Source organism: Gorilla gorilla, chromosome 16 (assembly GCF_029281585.2).
Source record: "Gorilla gorilla gorilla isolate KB3781 chromosome 16, NHGRI_mGorGor1-v2.1_pri, whole genome shotgun sequence".
Classification (NCBI taxonomy): Eukaryota; Metazoa; Chordata; class Mammalia; order Primates; family Hominidae; genus Gorilla; species Gorilla gorilla.
The window spans coordinates 21,349,209-21,373,092 of NC_073240.2; the positions used below are offsets into that span (position 1 = coordinate 21,349,209).

Here is a 23,884-nt window from a genome sequence, read left to right on the forward strand (position 1 = left end):
AGCTGAGGCAGAACAACTCCTTGAACCTGGGAGGCAGAGGTTGCAGTGAGCCAAGATCGTGACATTGCACTCCAGCCTGGGTGACAGTGCGAGACTCCGTCTCAAAAAAGAAAAAAAAAAAAAAGAAAGATGTCTTGGTTGTTTCCAGGTTTTGGAGATTATGAGTAAAGCTGCTAAAACGTTTGCCTAGACTACGGGCTTTTATGTGAATTTGTTTTCATTACACATTGATAAATATATAGGAGTGGAATGGCTGAACCTCACACTGGACACACGTTTTACTTTATAAAAAGCTGCCAAATTATCTCCTAAAGTGACCATGTCATTTTACATTCCCAACAGTAATGAAAGAGAATCTTTGTTGCTACACATCTTCAGGAACATTTGATATTTTAATTTTTTATTTCTATTCTAATGGCATGTAGTAGTATCCCATTGTAGTTATGTTTTGCATTCCCTTATTAATAACAATAAACATGTTTTCATATGCTTATTTGCCATATGTCTGTCTTCTTTTGAGATGTACGTGCTCAAGATTTTTGCTTGTTTTAAATTGGACTGTTTGTTTTGTACTGTTGAGTTTTAAGGTTCTTTATTCATTTTGGATAAAAGCTTGTATAAGATATGTGACTGATATGGTCTGACTGTGTCCCCACCCAAATCTCATTTTGAATTGTAGTTCTCATAATCCCTATGTGTTGTGGGAGGGACCTGGCAGAAGGTAGTAGAATCATGGAGGCAGGTTACCCCCATGCTGCTGTTCTCAGATAGTGAGTGAGTTCTCGTAAAATCTGATGGTTTTATATAGGGCTTCTCTTCCTTTGCTAAGCACTTCTCTCTCCTGCCACCATGTGAAGAACAACATGTTTGTTTGCCTTCTGCCATGATTGTAAGTTTCCTGAGGCTTTGCCAGCCTCATGGAACTGTGAGTCAATTAAACCTCTTTCCTTTGTAAATTACCCAGTCTCAAGCAGTTCTTTATAGCAGCAGCAGAACAGACTAATACAGTGACTTAATATTTTTCCCTGTTTTAGCTTTTTGCTCTTGTAATGCTTCTTTCACAGAATGAGGATTTTTAGATATAACAAAGTCTGCTTTTTCATTTTTTCTTTTATGGATCATGTGTATGGTGTTTTATCTAAAAACTCATCAATGACCCCAAAGTCATACCTAATTTCCCCTGTTTTATGATAGTATTTTATTGCTGTATACTTTACACTTTTATATGGTCTATTTCAGTCCACTTTTGTAAAAGGTGTAAAATATGCATTAAGTTTCATTTTTTTTACATGGGGAGATCCCATTTTTACATCCCCATTTACAGAATAGATTATACTTTCCCCTTTTCCTCTGCATCTTTTTCAAAATGCAGTTGAATATATTTGTGTGGGTCTATTTCTGGGGTCTGTATTCATTCCATTGGTCTACGTATCTAGTGTTTTAACAATATTTTAACAAAACCAAAATATTTTGAGAACTGTAGCATAATAGTAAGCCTTGTAATCAGTAGTCTATGTCCTCTAACTTTTTTTCAGAAGTGTTTTGACAATTCTAGTTATTTTGTTTTCCATGTAAATTTTAGAATCTCCTTGGTGATATCTACAAAAAAAAAAAGCTTACAGGAATTTTCATTGTTAATGCAGGAACTCTACAAGCAGAAATGGAAAAGACTGGCATCTTAACTATATTGAGACTCTGAATTCATAAATATTTCATTCCCCTCTTTTTAAATTTTCTATTTATTGCATTTATATTTTGTAGTTTTCAGCATACAGATCCTGCACTTCTATTGTTACATTAATACCTAAGCACTTAATTTTTGCTTCTATTTTAAATAGTAATTTAATTTTTTCAACTGTTAATTACTCACACATAGGAAAATTATTGACATTCTATATTGACTTTTGATAATAAAACACTTAATTTCACGTATTTGTTTTAGAAGCTTTTCATAAATACTGTAGGACTGTGTATATAAAGATTAGTTTTATCAGCAAATAGAGGCAGTTCTACTTCTTCCTTTGCAATATGTATGTTATTTATTTCTTATTCGTCTTATTGCACTTTGCAAATTTTCTAATACAATATTGAATAGGACTTGTCCCCAGTCTTAAGGAAAAATCATTCAGTCATCACCATATAGTATACAGATATAAACATATATCCTAAGTTCTTTTATTCCTAATTTTATGAGTTTTGGTCAGAAATAGATGTTGGATTTCATCAAATGCTCTTCCTGCATCTCTTGAGAAGAATATTTTTAAAATATTCTATAGCAGATTACTTGGATTGGATTTTAATAGTGAATCAGCCTTGTTTTTATTGGACATAATGAATCATCCTACATGGGGAGATGTTCAATTTGATGTCACAATATTTTGTTGATATTTTTTCATATATGTCCATGACTGATATTTGTCTATAGTTTTCTTTTCTCTCCATATCATTTTTTGGTTTTGGTGTTATTGTAATGCTGGCCTTATAAAATGAGTTGGGAGTGCTCCCATCTCATCTATTTTCTCTAAAAGATTGTGTACAGTCAAAATTATTTATCCTTCAAATATTTGATAGAAATCAGTAGTGAAAGAACATGTGACTAGATTTTTTGGTAGGTTTTATTTACAAATGCAATTTCTTAATTAATACAGGACTATTTGTTACCTGTTTCTTCTTCAGTGAGATTTGGTAGTATGTGTTGTGTCTCTAGAGGAATTTATTTTTTTCATCTCATCTATTAGATTTGTGTGCATAAAATTATTTTTAGCTTTACTTATTTATGGTATAGCGTGTATTGATAGCTTGTCTTTCAGTCCTGCTGTTAGTAATCTGTAGTCTCTCTTCTCTTTCCCTTTTTCTCTCTTTGGTTTTGAATTTCACTTATTTCTGCCCTAATTGTTATTAGCTCCTTTCTTTAGTTTCTTAGATTTAAGTTGTTGTTCTTTCTCTATGTTCCTAAAGAAGAATCTTAGGCTACTGAGGTGAGATTATTCTTTTCAAAGAACCAACTTTTAGCTATGTTTATTTCTTCTACTGCTTTCCAACCTTCTATTTTATTGATTTATGCTCTAATCTTTATTATTTCTTTACTTCTGCTAGCTTCAGATTTAGTTTTCTCTGGTTTTTATACTGCCTTTTAGGTATAGAGTGAGGTTACTGATTTGAGCTTTTTTTAAATGTAGTTGTTTATGTCCATACATTTTCCTTCAAACTCTACTTTCACTGCAGTCACTAAGTTTTGGTATGTTTTGTTTCTATTTGTCTTAAGATACTTTATAATTTCACTTATGATTTATTCCTTCACTGGTAGTTTAAGAGTGTATTGTTTAATTTCTACATATTTGTGAATTTTTCAGGTTTCATTTTTTATTTGTTTCCTCCATTGTGGTTGTAAATTATATTTTGTATGATTTAAAACTTTTGTAAATGATTAGGACATATTTTTGTGGACGAAGATATGGCCTATCCTAGAGAAAGTTCCATATCCACTTAAAAAGAATGTATATTCTGCTGTTTTTGGGTGGACTGTTCTGTATATGTGTATTAGCTCTAAATGGCTTATACTGTTGTTCAAGTCTTCTATTTCTCATGAAGCTTCTGTCTGGTTTTTCTATCCATTAATTAAAATGAGGTATTGAAGTGTCCAACTACTATTATAGAACTGTGTGTTTATCCTTTCAATCCTGTTCATTTTTTTTCAGCTTTACTGAGGTATATTTGAGAAATAAATATTGTACATATTCAAGGTTTACAATGTGATGTTTCTATCTACATGCACATTTTGAAATGATTACCAAAATGAAGTCAATTAACATATTAATTACCTCGCATAATAGTTACCTTTTTTGTGTGCATGCATGGGATAAGAATACTTAACCATATCCCTAGTGACTGCAGAGTGGCCATTCCAGCTGCTCCAGGCTCCGGCAGAGGAGGAGCGGGGCGGGTGGCACCACCTGGGGGGCCCTCAGGCCTGGCGCGCACGCATTTCGGAGGCTGCCCAGGCCAAGGTGCCCTCTGCCCTGCGTGTGCAGGTAGCAGCCGCCTGTCAACTCCCGAGCCCGGTCGCGCTGCCAGCGTCGCAGAACCGGGGTCAGATGTTCCGGCGGCTGCACAGGAGTGAGAACTGAGAACCTGCCGCTCAAACCCATCGCAGGTGACTGCGGAGTCCCCATGCCAGCGGCTCCTGTCTCCCTGTGGTGGAAGAGCCGGGCGGGATGCACGGCTTGGGGCTTCTCAGCCTGGGCGCTCTGGCGATCCGCAGGCCTCCCGGGCCATGCCCCTCCAGCCCGCCTGGGCACCCAAGCTGCAGCCACCGTCTGTGTGCAGGCAGCAGCCTCTGGGGAACCTCTAAGCCCGCCTGCACTCGTAACATCTCAGAACCGGGGACAGATGTCCCGGTGGCTGCAGCCAAGCCAGATGCTCTGCCCGATGGCGGATACACAGGGGCGAGAACCTGCCGCTTAATCCCATCCCCGGTGGCTGCGGAGGGCCCCTGGCCAGCGGTCCCGAGCTCTGGCAGAGGCGGGGGCAGGGCCTGGCGGGCTCTCAGGCTCGGTGTACTGGCGATCCAGAGGCCGCCCAGGCCATGTTCCACTGCCTGGACACCCAAGCTGTAGCCGCCCTCCGCCTGCAGGCAGTAGCTGCTTGGCAACTCCCAAGCTCCCTCGCACTCCCAGCATCGCAGAACCAGGGCCAAATGTCACCGTGGCTGCGGCCAAGCCAGGCGGTCTGCCCGGCGGCGGCTGCAGAGGGGCGAGAACTGAGAACCTGCCGCTCAACCCCATCTCTGTAGGCTGCGGAGTGGGGTCCGGACTCCCTCGGACGGCCTGGCCAGCAGTTCTGAGGTCCGGCAGAGGAGGAGGGCAGGAGGCACGGCGAAGGGTACGGACTCTCAGGCCGCGCGCGCTCGCAATCCCAAGACTGCCCGGGCCATGCCCCGCTAGCCCTGGGCGCCCAAGCTGCAGCTGCTTTTTTGTTTGTTTGTTTTTCTTTTTGCAGGCAGCAGCCGCCAGGCAACCTCCAAGCCCGCCAGCGCCCCCAGCCTCGCAGAACTCGGGCCAGTGTCGCCGTGGCTGCAGCCAAGCCCGGCGGTCGGCCTGGCGGCGACTGCACTAGAAACAAAAACTGGCCTCAGCCCCATCCCCGGTGGCTGCGGAGGGCCCCTGCCAGCGGCCCTATCTTTCTTCAAAGGAGGAGCAGGGTGGCCAGAGCGGCCGGGAGGGCTGCGCGCCTGCGATCCTAGGGCGTCTCAGGGAAGCCCAAGAGAACCGGCGAGCCAGCGGCGCCTGCGCCCAAGCTGTAGCCACCCCTTGTGGACCGCGCCACTTGGGAGAGGCTTCCGGAGTCCCCGCCGGCGCTGAGCTGCAAGCGTGCGCCTAAAGGCTTCGCTTGGCTTACTCGGTCTGAGAGGTCGGAGGCTGCCAGTGTCGCTGCTAAAGGCTGTTAAAACCAGCTACACGACCATCTGAAAGCCATTTTCCTCCCTCTGGTTAAAAACAGTCATATGTCGCTGGGCGCGGTGGCTCACGCCTGTAATCCCAGCACTCTGGGAGGCCGAGGCAGGTGGATCACGAGGTCAGGAGATAGAGACCATCCTGGCTAATACGGTGAAACTCCCTCTCTGCTAAAAAATACAAAAAATCAGCCGGCCGTGGTGGCGGGCGCCTGTAGTCCCAGCTACTCGGAGGCTGAGGCAGGAGAATGGCGTGAATCCAGGAGGTGGAGGTTGCAGTGAGCCGAGATCATGCCACTGCACTCCAGCCTGGGTGACGGAGCGAGACTCCGTCTCAAAAAAACCAAACAAACAAACAAACAAACAAACAAAACAAAGAAACCCCAGTCATGTGTCTACTGATGATGTAGTTAAGGCTGTGTCTAGATCTACCTCTCAGCAGGGACATGGTTTCTCAAATGCGAATGTTTGACCGGCAAAAGTTTTGCAGCCAGAGCCTGTGCAAGTGTTGGCAGATTGAAAATACAAAATCAAGGCACTTCTCACGCCTAGCTTTTTTTTTTTTTTTTTCTTTTTTGAGACAGTCTCACTGTGTTGCCCCAGGCTGCAGTGCAATGGTGCGATCTTGGCTCACTGCAACTTCCGCCTCCTGGGTTCAAGCGGTTCTCCTGTCTCAGCCTCCTGAGTAGCTGGGATTACAGGCATAAGCCACTATGCCCAGCTAATTTTTGTGTTTTTAGTAGAGATGGGGTTTCACCATGTTGGCCAGGCTGGTCTGGAACTCCTGACCTCAGATGATGCGCCACCTTGGACTCCCAAAGTGTTGAGATTTCAGGCGTGAACCACCGCGCCCGGCTGGAAACTATTTTTGTTTTGTTTTGAGACACGAACTCACTCTGCTGCCCAGGCTAGAGTGTAGTGGCATGATCAAACTCACTAAAGCCTCGACCTCCTGGGCTCAAATAGTCCTCCCCCATCAGCCCCAGAGTAGCTGGGACTACAGGTGTGTGGTACCATGGCTGGTTAATTTTTTTTTTTTTTAATTTTGAGACAGAGTCTCACCCTGTTGTCCAGGCTGGAGTGGAATGGTGTGATCTCAGCTCACTGCAACCTCTACCTCCTGGGTTGAAGCGATTCTCCTGTCTCAGCCTCCTGAGTAGCTGGGATTACAGGTGTGTGCCACCATGCCCGGCTAATTTTTGTATTTTCAATAGAGACGCGGTTTCACCTCGTTGGCCAGGCTGGTCTTGAACTCCTCGGCTCAAGCCTTTCACCTGCCTTGGCCTCCCAAAGTGCTGGGATTACAGGTGTGAGCCACTGAGCATCTGATGTCAAAAAGATTAATAAATGGTGCCTCCTGAGTGGCTGGGATTGCAGGCGTGGGCCACCATACCCAATTAGTTGTTTAGTTTTTATATTTTTTGGTAGACAGGGTTTCTCCATGTTGGTCGGGGTGGTCTGGAGCTCCTCCCTCGGGTAATCCGCCGGCCTCGGCCTCCCGGGGTGCTGGGATTGCAGGCGTGAGTCACTGCGCCTGGCCCGAAACCCGGTCCCATAACGGAAAAACAAAACAAAAACCACAAAGATTAGCCGCCCCACAGGTAGTCCCAGCTGCTCCCAAAGCTGACCTAGGAGGATGGCTTGAGCCGGGGGGTGGAGGTGGCAGTGAGCCATGATGGCGCTGCTGCAGTCCAGACTGAGCGACAGAGAGGGACTGTGTCTCAGGAAACGGGAGAGGAAAAAAAAAAGTATACAAAAGTGCTAAATCAAGGACCAGCTTGACAGTATATTATTGAGAGAAAAAGAGGCAAAGGTTAGCAGACACCGATGTTCGCTTAGTGGAACTGCAGGTGTCCCCGACAGGAGGGTGCTACTTTTCCAAAAGAAATGTATTATTGACAAAAAAAAAAGTTGTAGGTTTGTTACAATATACAAATAGCTAAACTTTATATAGCCACAACCCTCTTCTAGCACTGCTCTAAGCCTTTTCCTGCTCTGAAATAGCTACTATTGTTACCTCCATTGCAGAGAAAACAGATGCCAGAGGTTGTTGTGGAAGGACCACGGAAACTGACTATGAAATTGACTTTGCTATTGTGAATAGTGCCGCAATAAACATACGTGTGCATGTGTCTTTATAGCAGCATGATTTATAATCCTTTGGGTATATACCCAGTAATGGGATGGCGGAGTCAAATGGTATTTCTAGTTCTAGATCCCTGAGGAATCGCCACACTGTCTTCCACAATGGTTCAACTAGTTTACAGTCCCACCACCAGTGTAAAAGTGTTCCTATTTCTCCACATCCTCTCCAGCACCTGTTGTTTCCTGACTTTTTAATGATCACCATTCTAACTGGTGTGAGATGGTATCTCATTATGGTTTTGATTTGCATTTCTCTGATGGCCAGTGATGATGAGCATTTTTTCATGTGTTTTTTGGCTGCATAAATGTCTTCTTTTGAGAAGTGTCTGTTCATATCCTTCGCCCACTTGTTGATGGGGTTGTTCATTTTTCTCTTGTAAATTTGTTTGAGTTCATTGTAGATTCTGGTTATTAGCCCTTTGTCACATGAGTAGGTTGCGAATATTTTCTCCCATTCTGTAGGTTGCCTGTTCACTCTGATGGTAGTTTCTTTTGCTGTGCAGAAGCTCTTTAGTTTCATTAGATCCCATTTGTCAATTTTGGCTTTTGTTGCCATTGCTTTTGGTGTTTTAGACATGAAGTCCTTCCCATGCCTATGTCCTGAATGGTATTGCCTAGGTTTTCTTCTAGGGTTTTTATGGTTTTAGGTCTAACTTTTAAGTCTTCAATCCATCTTGAATTAATTTTTGTATAAGGTGTAAGGAAGGGATCCAGTTTCAGCTTTCTACATATGGCTAGCCAGTTTTCCCAGCACCATTTATTAAATAGGGAATCCTTTCCCCATTGCTTGTTTTTGTCAAGTTTGTCAAAGATCAGATGGTTGTAGATATGCAGCATTATTTCTGAGGGCTCTGTTCTGTTCCATTGATCTATATCTCTGTTTTGGTACCAGTACCATGCTGTTTCGGTTACTGTAGCCTTGTAGTATAGTTTGAAGTCAGGTAGTGTGATGCCTCCGGCTTTGTTCTTTTGGCTTAGGATTGACTTGGCGATGCGGGCTCTTTTTTGGTTCCATATGAACTTTAAAGTAGTTTTTTTCCAATTCTGTGAAGAAAGTCATTGGTAGCTTGATGGGGATGCCATTTAATCTATAAATTACGTTGGGCAGTATGGCCATTTTCATGATATTGATTCTTCCTACCCATGAGCATAGAATGTTCTTCCATTTGTTTGTATCCTCTTATTTCACTGAGCAGTGGTTTGTAGTTCTCCCTGAAGAGGTCCTTCGCATCCCTTGTAAGTTGGATTCCTAGGTATTTTATTCTCTTTGAAGCAATTGTGAATGGGAGTTCACTCATGATTTGGCTCTCTGTTTGTCTGTTATTGGTGTATAACAATGCTTGTGATTTTTGCACATTGATTTTATATCCTGAGACTTTGCTGAAGTTGCTTATCAGCTTAAGGAGATTTTGGGCTGAGACAATGGGGTTTTCTAGATATACAATCATGTCATCTGCAAACAGGGACAATTTGACTTCCTCTTTTCCTAATTGAATGCTCTGTATTTCCTTCTCCTGCCTGATTGCCCTGGCCAGAACTTCCAACACTATGTTGAACAGGAGTGGTGAGAGAGGGTATCCCTGTCTTGTGCCAGTTTTCAAAGGGAATGCTTCCAGTTTTTGCCCATTCAGTATGATATTGGCTGTGGGTTTGTCATAGATAGCTCTTATTATTTTGAGATACATCCCATCAATACCTAATTTATTGAGAGTTTTTAGCATGAAGCATTGTTGAATTTTGTCAAAGGCCTTTTCTGCATCGATTGAGATAATCATGTGGTTTTTGTCTTTGGTTCTGTTTATATGCTGGATTATGTTTATTGATTTTCGTATGTTGAACCAGCCTTGCATCCCAGGGATGAAGCCCACGTGATCATGGTGGATAAGCTTTTTGATGTGCTGCTGGATTCGGTTTGCCAGTATTTTATTGAGGATTTTTGCATCAATGTTCATCAAGGATATTGGTCTAAAATTCTCTTTTTTTGTTTTGTCTCTGCCAGGCTTTGGTATCAGGATGATGCTGGCCTCAACCTACTCATCTGACAAAGGGCTAATATCCAGAATCTACAATGAACTCAAACAAATTTACAAGAAAAAACAACCCCATCAAAAAGTGGGCAAAGTATATGAACAGACAATTCTCAAAAGAAGACATTTATGCAGCCAACAGACACATGAAAAAATGCTCATCATCGCTGGCCATCAGAGTAATGCAAATCAAAAACCACAATGAGATACTATCTCATGCCAGTTAGAATGGCAATCATTAAAAAGTCAGGAAACAACAGGTGCTGGAGAGGATGTGGAGAAATAGGAACACTTTTACACTGGTGGTGGGACTGTAAACTAGTTCAATCATTGTGGAAGTCAGTGTGGCAATTTCTCAGGGATCTAGAACTACAAATACCATTTGACCCAGCCATCCCATTACTGGGTATATACCCAAAGGATTATAAATTGTGCTGCTATAAAGACACATGCACACGTATGTTTATTGCGGCACTATTCACAATAGCAAAGACTTGGACCCAATCCAAATGTCCAACAATGATAGACTGGATTAAGAAAATGTGGCACACATACACCATGGAATACTATGCAGCCATAAAAAAGGATGAGTTCATGTCCTTTGTAGGGACATGGATGAAGCTGGAAACCACCATTCTCAGCAAACTATCGCAGGGACAAAAAAACAAACACCGTATGTTCTCTCTCATAGGTGGGAATTCAACAATGAGAACACATGGACACAGGAAGGGGAACATCACACACCGGGGACTGTTGTGGGGTGAGGGGAGGGGGGAGGGATAGCATTAGGAGATATACCCAATGCTAAATGACCCATTAATGGGTGCAGCACACCAACATGGCACATGTATACATACGTAACAAACCTGCACGTTGTGCACATGTACCCTAAAACCTAAAGCATAATAATAAAAAATAAAAATATAATAAAAACAAAAGTCCTGTGAACCTCAGATGGTGAGTATAATACTTCAGCACTAGCACAAAAGCCTCAAATATAAAAAGATACCAAGAACACCACTAGCAAACAAAAGTAAGCTCTCAGTCACGAGCAGTAGTTCACACCTGTACTCCCAGCATATTGGCAAGCCAAGGTGGAGTAAGTTAGGAGTTCAAGACCAGCCTGGGCAGCATAGCCAATTCACAGCTCTACAAAAAAAAAAATTAAACATTAGCTGGGCATGGCGTCACACACCTGTAGTCCTAGCTACTTGGGAGGCTGAGGTGGGAAAATCACTTGAGCCCAGAAGTTTGAGGCTGCAGTAGCTACGATCATGCCACACCACTCCAGTTGGGGTGACAGAGCAAGATCTAGATATTACATTCTGTCCTGCTCCTCTTTCCAGTAAAATCATTAAGTTAAAATGTTTTCACTCAGCAGGATAAAAATTAAGTGAAATGTGACTTCGGTGCTTGGCTAGCAAAAAATAAATAAAGCAAAATGACAAATTACTTATGAGGAGAAAGTCTTTGTAACCTCAATGACATTAAAGGTTTGTATCCTTAGCCTATAAAGAAAAATTTTAAATTACTCAGAAAAAAAAATGAATGATTTCCAGCAGAAAATGGGCAATGGAGAAACCGGCACTTCCCACAAGAATAAAAATAGCCAATGAGCACATGAAAAAGATGCAAAAGCACTAGAAATCAAAGAAATATAATGAAAACAATGAGATTTTCTGCTTAAAGACCAGCAAAGATGACAAATGGAAGGGGGAACCTGGAGCTCTGTCCCTGTTGGTGGGAGTATAAACTCAACCAATTTTCCTATAGGATGATTTGAACATTTCTTTTAAAAATCCTAAAACTGTTTTATATTATTTTCCTCTAGAAATTCTACTTGTATGAATTCAGTGCAAAAATCCTTACTCGAGTCCATTAAAATATATATAGAAGGAAATTCACCTCTGGGGTGGCAATGATTCACTTAACATACATCCAGCTATTGAAAGTGATGATGCCAGGATATATTTCTGCCATAGAAACATGCTTAAAATATAGTAAGTGACAAAAGACCATGTATTGTGATTCTACTTTTTAAAATGTTTATATGCATAAAAAGTGTAAAAAGCAACAAACCAAAATGTTTTCAGTGGCAAAATTAAAGTTTTTTCTTTATATTTTGTCATCTAAATTATTACAAAAAGAAAGTGATTTCCTTTATAATTGGGGAGAAGTGTTATTTTCATTTATTTATATTTACATTTCTTTTCTTTTTCTTCTTTTTTCTACTGCAAGTATTCCATGTAGGCTAGAGAGCTTAAATCCCTGCCTCTTGAGAGAAATCAGCCCATTTTCGGGACATGCAGTACACAAAGCTGCCCCATCTTCCCTTTATGTTTTATTTTTATTTTATGTATTTATTTATTTATTTTGAGATGGAGTCTCACTCTGTTACCCAGGCTGGAGTGCAGTAGCGCATCTCAGCTCACTGCAACCTCCATCTGCTGAGTTCAAGCAATTCCCCTGCCTCAGCCTCCCAAGTACCTGGGACTACAGGCATGCACCACCATGCCCAGCTAATTTTTGTATTTTTAGTAGAGAGGAGGTTTTACCATCTTGGACAGCCTGGTCTTGAACTCCCGACCTCAAGTGATCCATCCGCCTTGGCCTCCCAAAGTGCTGGGATTACAGGCATGAGCCACTGTGCCGGGCCTATCATATTATTTCTAAACATTTGAGTGACATTTCAATTAAGTGAAATTTAATTCTTACTGAGCTGATCTCTTATCCTCTGTTTAATGATACCTTCCAGTTGAAAGGTGTTTCCTCTGTAATCACAGGTGCTAAAGGAAATACAACATGTATTCATTAGGTGGATGTCCACTCAACCACGGATTCACGCACTGCAGTCCTTAGACCCTCAGCATCAGCAACACGTGGGAACTTGTTAGACATGCAAATTCCTGGGCCAGCCCCACACCTCCTGAATCAGAAAGTGGGGAAGAAGGACAACTATCTGTGCTTTAATAAGCCTTGAGATGCTCCCTGAAGTTTGAAAACTACAGAACTAGAATACATATGGTAGTAAGTGCTCTTACTTTATCCAAGGTACCTACGGACTCTTCCCCTCTTTTCCATTCTGTTTTCCATTGAAATAAAATGAGAGCTCCTTTTGACTTAATGGGTATAAGAAAGAAGGCAATGAGATAACCAGGGTTTCAAGTTAGAGTTCAAAATTTAATCAGTGGACAGTGACAGGATGCAAGCCTTCTAAACAGATTGCTGCAAGGAAGCTGATTATAATCTATACAGTAGGTATCATTAGTGTATTGATGTTAAATTTTTGGGGTGGGATTAATGGTATTGTGATTATATAGGAGAATGTCCTGGTTCCTAGAAGATATCTGCGAAAGTACTTAACAGTGAAATGCCATGATACTGGTAACTTTGAAATGATTCAGGGAGAAAAAGGGCACATATACAATCTTCCATATGCGGAGGAGAGAAAACAAGTATGACAAAACCTTAATTGGTGAATCCAGTTGAAAAGCATACCAATGTTCACTGTATTATTTTATCAACTTTTCTGTGTTTCAAGTTTTAAAATAAAAAGTTGAGGGAAAAGAAACATCACCCCAAATCTTTCTATGAAATGGAACCATAGAAAAAGCATAGAAATGAACACTCTGCAGAAAAGAGCACCGCACCCATCCGGACAGCATGGTCAAAGTGCAGGCTCTCCTCCAGGAGGCTCTTCTCTGGTCTCTTCTGTGCTGTCACTTCCCCTACATGCAGCCAAGGCTTTTTTCTAACAACTCTTTTTCTAAAGGTGTAATTTTTTTCATTCATCTAAGAAAGAGACAAAACAAGTAGTATACATTTAGAAAATAAAATTACACTTATACTTGTGTAAAAGCAAAAAATACTTTGAAAAGTGGGGAAGCAAGAAACGTACTGTTCTATAATTCTGTTCTGTTCTTACCATCTTTTTATTCTGCCAATGACTTCCTATTCCTGCTGCGTATGGTAGGGCGAGCTGCAAATGATTTCTTTTCCTCATTGATTTAAAATGTCATGTTTATAATATACTAAACTCCCCCAGAAGCATTTGGGTTTATTTCTGGGCTCTATTCTATTCAAGTGATCTATCTGTTCACAAGCCACTATCAATTTTGATTATTAGAGCATCGTAAAGTTAAGTTAAATAATAATAATAATTATTATTATTTTGAGATGGAGTCTCTCGCTCTGTTGCCCAGGCTGGAGTGCAGTGGCGTGGTCTCGGCTCACTGAAAGCTCCACCTCCTGGGTTCATGCCATTCTCCTGCCTCGGCCTCCCAAGTAGCTGGGACTACAGGAGCCCGCCACCATGCCCGGCTAATTTTTTGTATTTTTAGTAGAGACGGGGGTTTCACCATGTTAGCCAGGATGGTCTCAATCTCCTGAACTTGTCATCCATCCACCTTGGCCTCCCAAAGTGCTGTGATTACAGGCATGAGCCACCACACTCAGCCAAGTAATTATTTGATTAGGATATTAGTATTTGATGGAGACTGACCCTTTTGACTCTAAACTCAAATTCTTATTATCTCTAACTTCTAAAAGACAGCAATTATGACTTCAGTGTACAAAATGCCAGCTTTTTCAGCTACCTTACAGAATTCTCTTATTTTCCTATATCAATTCAGTTTATCTATTTGGTCTTCTCTCCAAACACTAATGTTTTCATTTTAGTATCCTTAATCTTTTTTTTTTTTTTGAGACAGAGTCTTGCTCTGTTGCCCAGGCTGGAGTACAGTTGGATGACCTCAGCTCATTGCAACCCCTCTGCCTCCCAGGCTCAAGCAGTCCTCTCACCTCAGACTCCCAAGTAGATGGGATCACAGGTGCATGTAACCACGCCCAGCTAATTTTGTATTTTTTGCAGAGATGAGGTCTCACCATGTTGCCCAGGCTGGTCTCAAACTCCTGAGCTCAAGTGCTGGGAGCTCCTGAACTCCCAAAGTGCTGGGATTACAGGTGTGAACCACTGCTCCCAGCAGTTTTCCTAATCTCTTATCTTTATCACACTATGACCACGTGAGATTACTCCAGGTATGCAAATGCTGTAGAATTTGAAAAACAATTAATGCAATGTATTATAGCAACAGCTACAAAAATCATATTGTCATATTAATTGATAGAGAAAAAGCATTTGACAAAATCCAATACCCATTCATGATGAAAGAAAAAAAAACTCTAAGAAAATTGGAGATAAAGAATAGGAATGAGAGTGACCTTCCTCCGCTGATAAAGAACATCTACAAAAAATCTACAGTTAACATCATCCTTAACATGGAAGCCTAAAAATGCTTTCCCTACAAGGCCAGAAACAAAGCAAGAACATCTGCTCTCACCGCTCTTATTCAACATAGTACTGGAAATTCTAGATACTAAAATAAGGCAATAAAAATAAAGGGCACACAAACAAGAGAGAAAAAAAAATACAACTGTCCACATTTACAGATGACATGATTGGCTATATAGAAAATCTCCTGGAACCTGCAAAAAAAAACAAAAACAAAAACAAAAAACAACAACAACAAAAAAAAACACCTAGAACTGATAAGTGAGTTTAGTAAGGTTGTAGAAGATAAAATCAAGAAACACAAAAATCACATCAGTTAAATGTGGAAACTGAAATTAATGATGCAATACCATTTACAATTGCTCCCCTCCAAAAAGAAATACTAGGTATACACTTAACAAAACATTATGAAATTATAGAATGCTAATGAAAGAAGGTTTTTAAAAAAGCTAAATAAATGGAGGGAGACACCACGTTTAAGCATCAGTAGACCATACAGTAAATATATCAACTATCCCTGTACTGATGCATTAGTTTAATGCAAGCCCAGCAAGGTTTTGGAAAATATAAACAAGCTCATTCCAAAACTTATCTGGAAAAGCATATAGGCCCCAGAACAGCTAAAACAATCTTAACAAAGAAGAATAAAAGGAGAGGACCCACTCTGTCCAATATTAAGCCTTATTATGATCAAGTAGTCTTAATTACAGTAATCAAGACAATGTTGTATTGATAAAGGGACAGACAAACAGATCAATGGAAAAGTTTAGAGAACCCACAAGTAGCCCCACACATATATGTCCAAATGATTTTTGACAAGACACAAAAGTAATTCAATGCAGGAAAGATAGCCTTTTCAACAAGTAACACTAGAGCAATTAAATATCCACAGGCAAAAACCAAAACCAAAAGAAAACCTCTAACTAAACCTTATATTTTATATGGAAATTAACTCAAAATGGATCACAAACTTAAATATAAACATGTAACCATGGAATACTATGCAGCCATAAAAAATGATGAGTTCATGTCCTTTGTAGGGACATTGATGAAGCTGGAAACCATCATTCTCAGCAAACTATCGCAAGGACAAAAAACCAAACACCACATGTTCTCACTCATAGGTGGGAATTCAACAATGAGAACACATGGACACAGGAATGGGAACATCACACACCGGGGCCTGTTGTGGGGTGGGGGGAGGGGGGAGGGATAGCATTAAGAGATATACCTAATGTTAAATGACGAGTTAATGGGTGCAGCACACCAACATGGCACACGTATACATATGTAACAAACCTGCACGTGGTGCACATGTACCCTAAAACTTAAAGTATAATTTTAAAAAAAGTGTATAACCATAAAAAATATTTTTTAAAACAAGAGAGAAAATCTTTGGGCTCTAGACAGGGTTCTTATACTTGACATCAAAAATACAAACCATTAAAGGAAAAACTGATAAAGTGAACCCACTAAAATTCAAAACTTTGGTTCTGTAAAATATCCTGTTAAGATAAGATGACAAGCTACACACAGAGAGAAAAAATTTGCAAACCATATATCTGACAGTGGGCTCATGTCTAAAATATATAAAGAACTCTCAAAATTCCATTTTTGGCCAGTAGAAGCTCCTTCACATTGGCTCCTGCATTCTTTTTAACATGACCTTAGAAGTCTCTGATAACTTCCTTGCTTTCAGGAAAGACATGTCCCAGCCTCAATCTGTTCATTTCTGGCCTAAATGTAAAGCTGTGCCAGAGACTTGGAACCTATTTATACAACAGACCATGATTTGAGTAGAAAATGGTACTTAGAAATTAAAACTTGAATATTAGCTTCTTAGTGTTATAAACTGAATTCTGTTCCCCTCAAAATTCACATGTTGAAGCCCTAATCCTCAATGTGACTATATTTGAAGATAGGTATGTATTTGGAGATAGGGCTGCATTTGGAGATTTAAGGGGGTAATTAAGGCTAAATGAGGTCATATGGGGGAGGTCTAATCCAGAAGACAGCCCTCTATGTAAGCCAAGAAGAAAGACCTCACCAGAAACCAAGCCTGCCGGGACCTTGATCTTGGATCTGTAGCCGATGAACTGTGAGAAAATAAATTTATGTTGTTTAAGTTGCCTGATCTGTGGTACTCTCTTATTACAGCCCAAGCAAACTAATACACATAGATAAAACTATGAAATATATAATTTCCTTAAAAAGATGGAAAAATAAATGAGTTTATCCTAACACTTTTGAGTCAAATTAAAGAAGAGAGAATTTTACTTAATTATATTTTTCTAATTGTACATTTAATTTTACACTGATAATATTGGTTATTATTGGAATTAGCTTAATTATTAGTTTTTTCACCATATATATAGAGACCATATACATATAGATATATAGATATATATACAAACACACCAGAGAGACATATATATACCATAGAGGCCACATATATATATATATACACACACACATACACACACACATACACACACACATACACCATATATAGAGAGAGCATATATATACACACACACACACCATAGAGCATATATATATACACATGAAATATATAATTTCCTTAAAAAGATAGAAAAATAAATAAGTTTATCCTAACACTTTTGAGTCAAATTAAAGATGAGAGAATTTTAATTATATTTTTATAATTGTACATTTAATTTTACACTGATAATATTGTTATTATTGGAATTAGCATGATTATTAGTTTTCTCACCATATATATAAAGAGACCATGTATAGATATAGATATATAGATATATATACAAACACACCATAGAGACATATATATACCATACAGGCCACATATATATATACACACACACATACACACACACACACACACCATATATAGAGAGAGCATATATATACACACACACCATAGAGAGCATATATACACACACACACAGAAACACACACCATATATATATATATATATATATATATATAAATAGTTTCAAATGGCAATACATATATTAACACTGACAACCAGAACACTGAATGCAGTTTAAGGTTTCTTAATGGGATTAAAATATATTACAGGCCGGGCGCGGTGGCTCACGCCTGTAATCCCAGCACTTTGGGAGGCCGAGGCGGGTGGATCACGAGGTCAGGAGATCGAGACCATCCTGGCTAACACGGTGAAACCCCATGTCTACTAAAAATACTAAAAATTAGCCGGGCGTGGTGGCGGGCGCCTGTAGTCCCAGCTACTCGGGAGGCTGAGGCAGGAGAATGGCGTGAACCCAGGAGGCGGAGCTTGCAGTGAGCCGAGATCGCGCCACTGCACTCCAGCCTGGGCGACAGAGCGAGACTCCGTCTCAAAAAAAAAAAAAAAATATATATATATATATATTACATTATGATTAAGATATATTATGATAGAAATATTCTGCCATAATACTGCAATTTAAAAGCATTTGCTTTAAACATCTCTTCTCTGGGGAATCATACCACAAACTTGACACACAGATTGCTTTCAATTTTTAAAGACCACTTTATTTTTATCTTTTTTATTTTTAACATTATATAAAACATTTGCCTGGTTCTTAAGTCTAGACCATAAAGCAGGTACATTCAGAGAAGCATAGCTCATTCCTGGCCCTGCACCTTCCTTATTCTATTTCTAATCCTGTAAACTATCACTCTTTTTAATTTATTTAACTTTCCATTCTGTCTTTTGTAAAATATCAGTAAAGACACATATCTTCTCTGTTTTCACCCCCTTTCTTAGACAAAAGGTATTAATAGTATGCTATGAATAACTGTTCTACACCTGACTCTTATCAGGAGAATAATGTCTTATAGATGACTCCATGGCTGTGTACAGACATCTTCCTTGTGCCTTTCCACAACTGTGTAGCCCTCCATTCTGGGGATTGTGATGGTTGGCAGAATGCTAAAGATCCCCCTGCCCCCAAAGCCCCACCATCCTGGCCATTCAAACACCAATCTAGATACTTCAGCTGGTCCCCAACTTACAATAATTCAACTTGCAATTTTATGATATTTTAGTTTGCGATGGTACAAAAACAATATTCAGTAGAAACCATATATGGAATGCTCGTACAACCATTCTGGTTTTCACTTTCAGGGTGGTATTCAATAAATTACATGAGATATTCCACACTTTATTATAAAAACAGGCTTTGTGGCCAGGGTGCAGTGGCTCACACCTGTAATCCCAGCACTTTGGGAGGCCAAGGCAGGTGGATCACTTGAGGTCAGGAGTTTGAGACCAGCCTGGCCAACATGGTGAAACCCCATCTCTACTAAAAATACAAACAGTAGTCAGGCATGGCAGCACACACCTGTAATCCCAGCTACTCGGGAAGCTGAGGCAGGAGAATCACTTGAATCTGTGAGGCAGAGGCTGCAGTGAGCCAAGATCACGCCACTGCACTCCAGCCTGCACGACAAAGCGAGACTCCATCTCAAAAAAAAAAAAAAAGTTGGCTTTGCATTAGATGATTTTGCCCAACTATAGGCTAATGTAAGTGTTCTGAGCACATGTAAGGTAGGTTGGGCTAAGCTATGATGTTCAGTAGGTTAGAGGTATTAAATGCATTTTTGACATGATATTTTCAACTTACGATGGGTTTACTGAAATGCAACTTCACTGTAAATCAAGGAGCATCTGTACTGGGAAGTGAGTTTGAAGACATAATTAAAGTCCCAATTCCATTAATCTTAAGATAGATTATCTGAGTGAGCCTAAGCTAATCAAGTGAGACATTTAAAACTCATTTTCTCTGACTGATGGCAGAGGAAGGAAGTCAAAGATGTTTGAAGCATGAGGGGAATGAGTCCCTGCTTCTCAGGACATGAAAAGCAATCTTGCTGGCCACCAAGAGAAAGTAAACAGGTATGCAGTAAACTGTCAACGAAGAAAAAGGACAGATTCCTGAAGCTGAGAGTGAACCCCAGCCAAATACCAGCAAGAAAGTGAGGATGTCAAAGACTGCAAGAAAATGAATTCTCTCAAGAATCAGCGAGCTTGGAAGAGAACCTCAAGCCTCAACTGAGAATCTCAGCACCAGCCAACACGTTGACATCAAGTATGTGAGTTGTGAGCAGAGGATTCAGTTATACCAAGCCCAGACTCCTGACCCATGGAAACTGTCAGATTAATAAACAAGCACTGCCTTAAATCATGGAGTCCGTGGTAATTTTCAACTTCCAAAACACAAAGACAAGGTAACAACATTCATCTGCTTTAGCCATATTTCCCTTTGCTTCTGCCCTTGTGGTCGCACGTCTTTTAATTCTTTTATTCTCATTTGAGTGCAGTATCAGAAAAGAGCATGTTCAACCAGAAGATGACCGCTATGATTTCCTCGACTGGAAATCCTCCTCCATCTGTTCTTTACTCCTCCTAAAATTCTTAGCACTTGGCATATGAGGTCTCCTGGACCTCCACTCGTATCTTCTTATTGTTTCCTCTCAAGTTTCCATGTCTTTGTCATCAGCTCTGAATGGTCCAATGTGCCCTTTCACACTGCCTTTCAAAGCACCAATGCTATCCCCAGCAGAGGCCATTCTCTTCAGTTCTAGACTTTCAGAAACAAACAAACAAACAAACAAAAAAGCCACTGCCTTCTCCGTAGAGTTTTCAATATTTGTTAAAATTCTTTTCTGTGTCTTCCATTTGTTTTGCCTCCATAAGAAATGCCTGATCTGGCCGCGTGTGGCAGCTCATGTCTGTAATCCCAGCACTTTGGGAGGTCAAGGCAGGCGGATCATCAAGGTCAGGAGTTTGAGACCAGCCTGGCCAACATGGTGAAACCCTGTCTCTACTAAAAATACAAAAATTAGCTGGGCATGGTGGTAAGCACCTGTAGTCCCAGCTATTCAGGAGGCTGAAGCAGAAGAATCACTCAAACCCAGGAGGCAGAGGTTGCAGTGAGCCGAGATCAGGCCACTGTACTCCAGCCTGGGTCACACAGTGAGACTTGATCTCAAAAAAAAAAAAAAAAAAAAAATGCCTGGTCTTCCTGTTCTTTCTCTTTCAAGTACTATGTTTCCCTAACTGGGCTGGGACAAATCTCTGCCTACTGACTTCTTAAGCTACTCAGCACCCAATCAGGACAGGTGTGGCAAAGAAGCAGGTAGTAAGAGGGAGCTGTTCTTTTCAAGGGCAGGAAGGTGATGTGGTCTTTCTCGAACCTTACAGATGGGGACAGATCGGCCCACCATTTCAGTTCTGCTCAAGATCTCCTGGGAATAAGACTGCAAGCCCAAACCACCACATGTAGAAAGCATCTGCATTTTAGACCCTACAGAAGCACCAAGTTCTACTATTCATGCTGAGCTTAGGAACCCAAGGACAGGGGCACCATCTCCGCCACACAGTGCAGGAAAAATGGAGCCTACCTTACCTCCCCAGCAAGGCTAAGGTCATGTGCCAGACCCTCTCTCTACATTCACCCTGCTTGTTGTGTTGCTCCAGAGAGTGAGAAGAGTGGAGGTCAGTGTCAGGGGCATGCCTTCAAACCACCACGTTCCCACCACTGCTCCAGCTTCTAAACATTCATTCAGAGACAAGTCACAGCAATTTCCAGGGAGGAGGGACCACATATGTCATACCCAAGCTCTGAAGGTGTAAGTGGTTTAGTTGCTTCCAGTTAAAGAGTTTCTGAAGTTGAGGTTACGGGTATTTTAGATAACGTCATCAGGGTGGCTCTCAGAAGAAGTAACCCTTGGACAGAGACTTGAATGATCTGAGGAAGCCAGCCATGCAAGCATCTGAAAGAAGAGATCATAGGCACAGGAAACAGCAACCAAGAAAAGCCCTGAGGTGAGCACAACAGGCTTAGTGCATTCAAAAAGCAACAGGCAAGCCATGGGGCTGGAATGGAGTGTGCCCAAAGAAGACAAGGGCTAACACAAGGGCAAGAATTAGACAAGGCAGGACAGGCAGGACATGGTGAGGGGCAGGGGTATTATTTCAGAGTGACTGCATGTTACTGGAGGAGTCCGAGAAGGGAAGAAACAAAAGCTGATTCACGGTATGTAGGTACTCTAAGCTGCTATATAGAAACCAGACTGTGAGTACAAGAAATGATGTAGGAGCATCCATTGAAAAAGTTTTTTACTTGTTCTTTCTCTTTTATTGTTTTATTTTCTCCTTTTTTTTCCCCTTTTCTTGCCCTAACTCTATATGGTAGAACTGTTGAGAAACAATATTAGTTGTTCTAGTGAAAAATGACAGTAAATGCAAAGACAGATCAGAGGTAGCGAAGCCAGTGGTGAGGCCATTAAAAATAAATAGACAAGAGTGACTTCCACTTCTGGCCATAATAGACTAACAGAAACAGGATTCACCCTCCCATCTAAAACAATCAAAAAATAGACAAAATACATGAAACATCAAACTTCAAGACACTGGACAAGGAAAAATAGTGATCCCTAAATGATGAGAAACAAGGAGGTTTGTTAGGAAATTCCACACCCCTCAATTGGAAGTGATTGATCTATAATGTAATGACATCCTGAAACACAGAAATCAAGAGAAGAATCTAATAGAATTCTACAAATGCCTTCCCAGTGACAAATATGCTCAATTAAAATCATATGCTCATGAGTTGATATTGTTATTTGGCAGTATCTACCTGTGTGAAGACATTTTCAAAGACAAAACACATTAAATCACATTAAAAATCAGCACTAAGAGAACATTTGCCATTGATTTAATGATAAAGACACTAACTTTGATCCCCAATTAAGCAAAATGTCATCTCCCCCTTCCCCTGAAAAAATTCTCTTCTCATTAACAGACCTGTATTACAAAAGAAAAATTTCATTCAATTATTATTGGTATATTTTTATGTCAATAAAAAACATGGTCTGGGCACGGTGGCTCATGCCTATAATCCTAGCACTTGGGAAGCTGAGGCAAGAGAATCACTCAAGCCTAGGAGTTTAAGACCAGCATGGACAACACAGTGAGACCCTGTCTCCATCAAAACATTTTAAAAATTATCTGGGCATGATGATATGCACCTGTAGTGCCAGCTACTCTGGGAGCTGAGGCGAGAGAATCGCTTGAGCCTGGTGTGGGGCTCAAGGCTCCAGTGAGCTGTGATTACACCACTGCACTCCAGCCCGGGCAACAGAGTAAGACCCTGTCTCCAAAAGTACACACGGAAATTTGTGTCCTTGTTTGTTATATAGGAAGGTATATAATAGGCCCAATTTTGCCTCTTGACCTACAAAGCCTACTCTCTCACTGTTACCAGGAAAAAAAAAATTGTCAACCCCTAATCTAGATCAATCTCAGCAATACCAGGCTCTGCTCAGTACTCTAGAACAAGTAAAAATCTGGATCTAGAAACACGCATTAAACCAAATTGCCAGGGCTTCTCTGGGCTTCAATACAGCATGGATGAGATGGTTCAGAAGATGTTAATCAGAAAGCACCAGAACATGAAGAAAACTTGAGGAGCATCTAGAATAGCTCCTCCTTTTAGAGGAAAGAGTTACAAGCCAGGAGAAAGACCTGCCCTTCCTAGGACCAGTCCATAAACTCTTGCCCCCTGCCCTGCTCCTCCTTCTGAGCCTTCAGCTACTTATTCCAGAATCTTACAATAAGCAAAATTACAACCAAACCGCTGGTCCAATATTGACTCCCAAAGGTAAAAACCAGAACCATCTCAACACCCTGCTTTGGACTGTTCTCAGATCTAGGGCTGTATTAGCTCATTCTCACACTGCTGTGAAGACATATCTGAGACTGGGTAATTTATAAAGGAAAGAGGTTTAATTGATTCACATTGCTGGGGAGGCCTCAGGAAACTTACAATGATGGCAGAAGGTAAAGGAAAAACAGGCACCTTCTTCACAGCCGGCAGGATAGAGTGAATGCCAGCAGGGGAAATGTCAGATCCTTATAAAAATCAGATGTGGTGAGACTCACTCATAATCACAAGAACAGAATGCGGAAAACCACTTCCA

General features: G+C 40.8%; 1 protein-coding gene and 1 long non-coding RNA gene across 3 annotated transcripts in view; one reads left to right on the plus strand and one right to left on the minus strand.

Annotated features, from left to right (window-relative positions):
• The first annotated feature begins 11,417 nt into the window (after positions 1 to 11,417).
• Positions 11,418 to 23,884, plus strand: part of LOC134756443 (uncharacterized) — a 32,476-nt gene continuing 20,009 nt past the window's right edge. The window contains exons 1-3 of one of the 2 annotated variants that reach the window (XR_010131108.1): positions 11,418 to 11,624; positions 12,408 to 12,651; positions 19,698 to 20,297. This is a non-coding gene — a long non-coding RNA (uncharacterized lncRNA). Of the gene's footprint in view, positions 11,625 to 12,407; positions 12,652 to 19,697; positions 20,298 to 23,884 lie in introns of those variants that run through there. The other variant, XR_010131107.1, reaches the window with a different exon arrangement.
• LOC129527248 (engulfment and cell motility protein 2-like) overlaps positions 12,787 to 23,884 on the minus strand; it is a 34,338-nt gene continuing 23,240 nt past the window's right edge. The window contains exon 4 of the mRNA XM_055364165.2: positions 12,787 to 13,416. Within this exon, the coding sequence (XP_055220140.2) occupies positions 13,413 to 13,416 (4 nt within the window). The 3' untranslated portion in view covers positions 12,787 to 13,412. The remainder of the gene's footprint in view (positions 13,417 to 23,884) is intronic.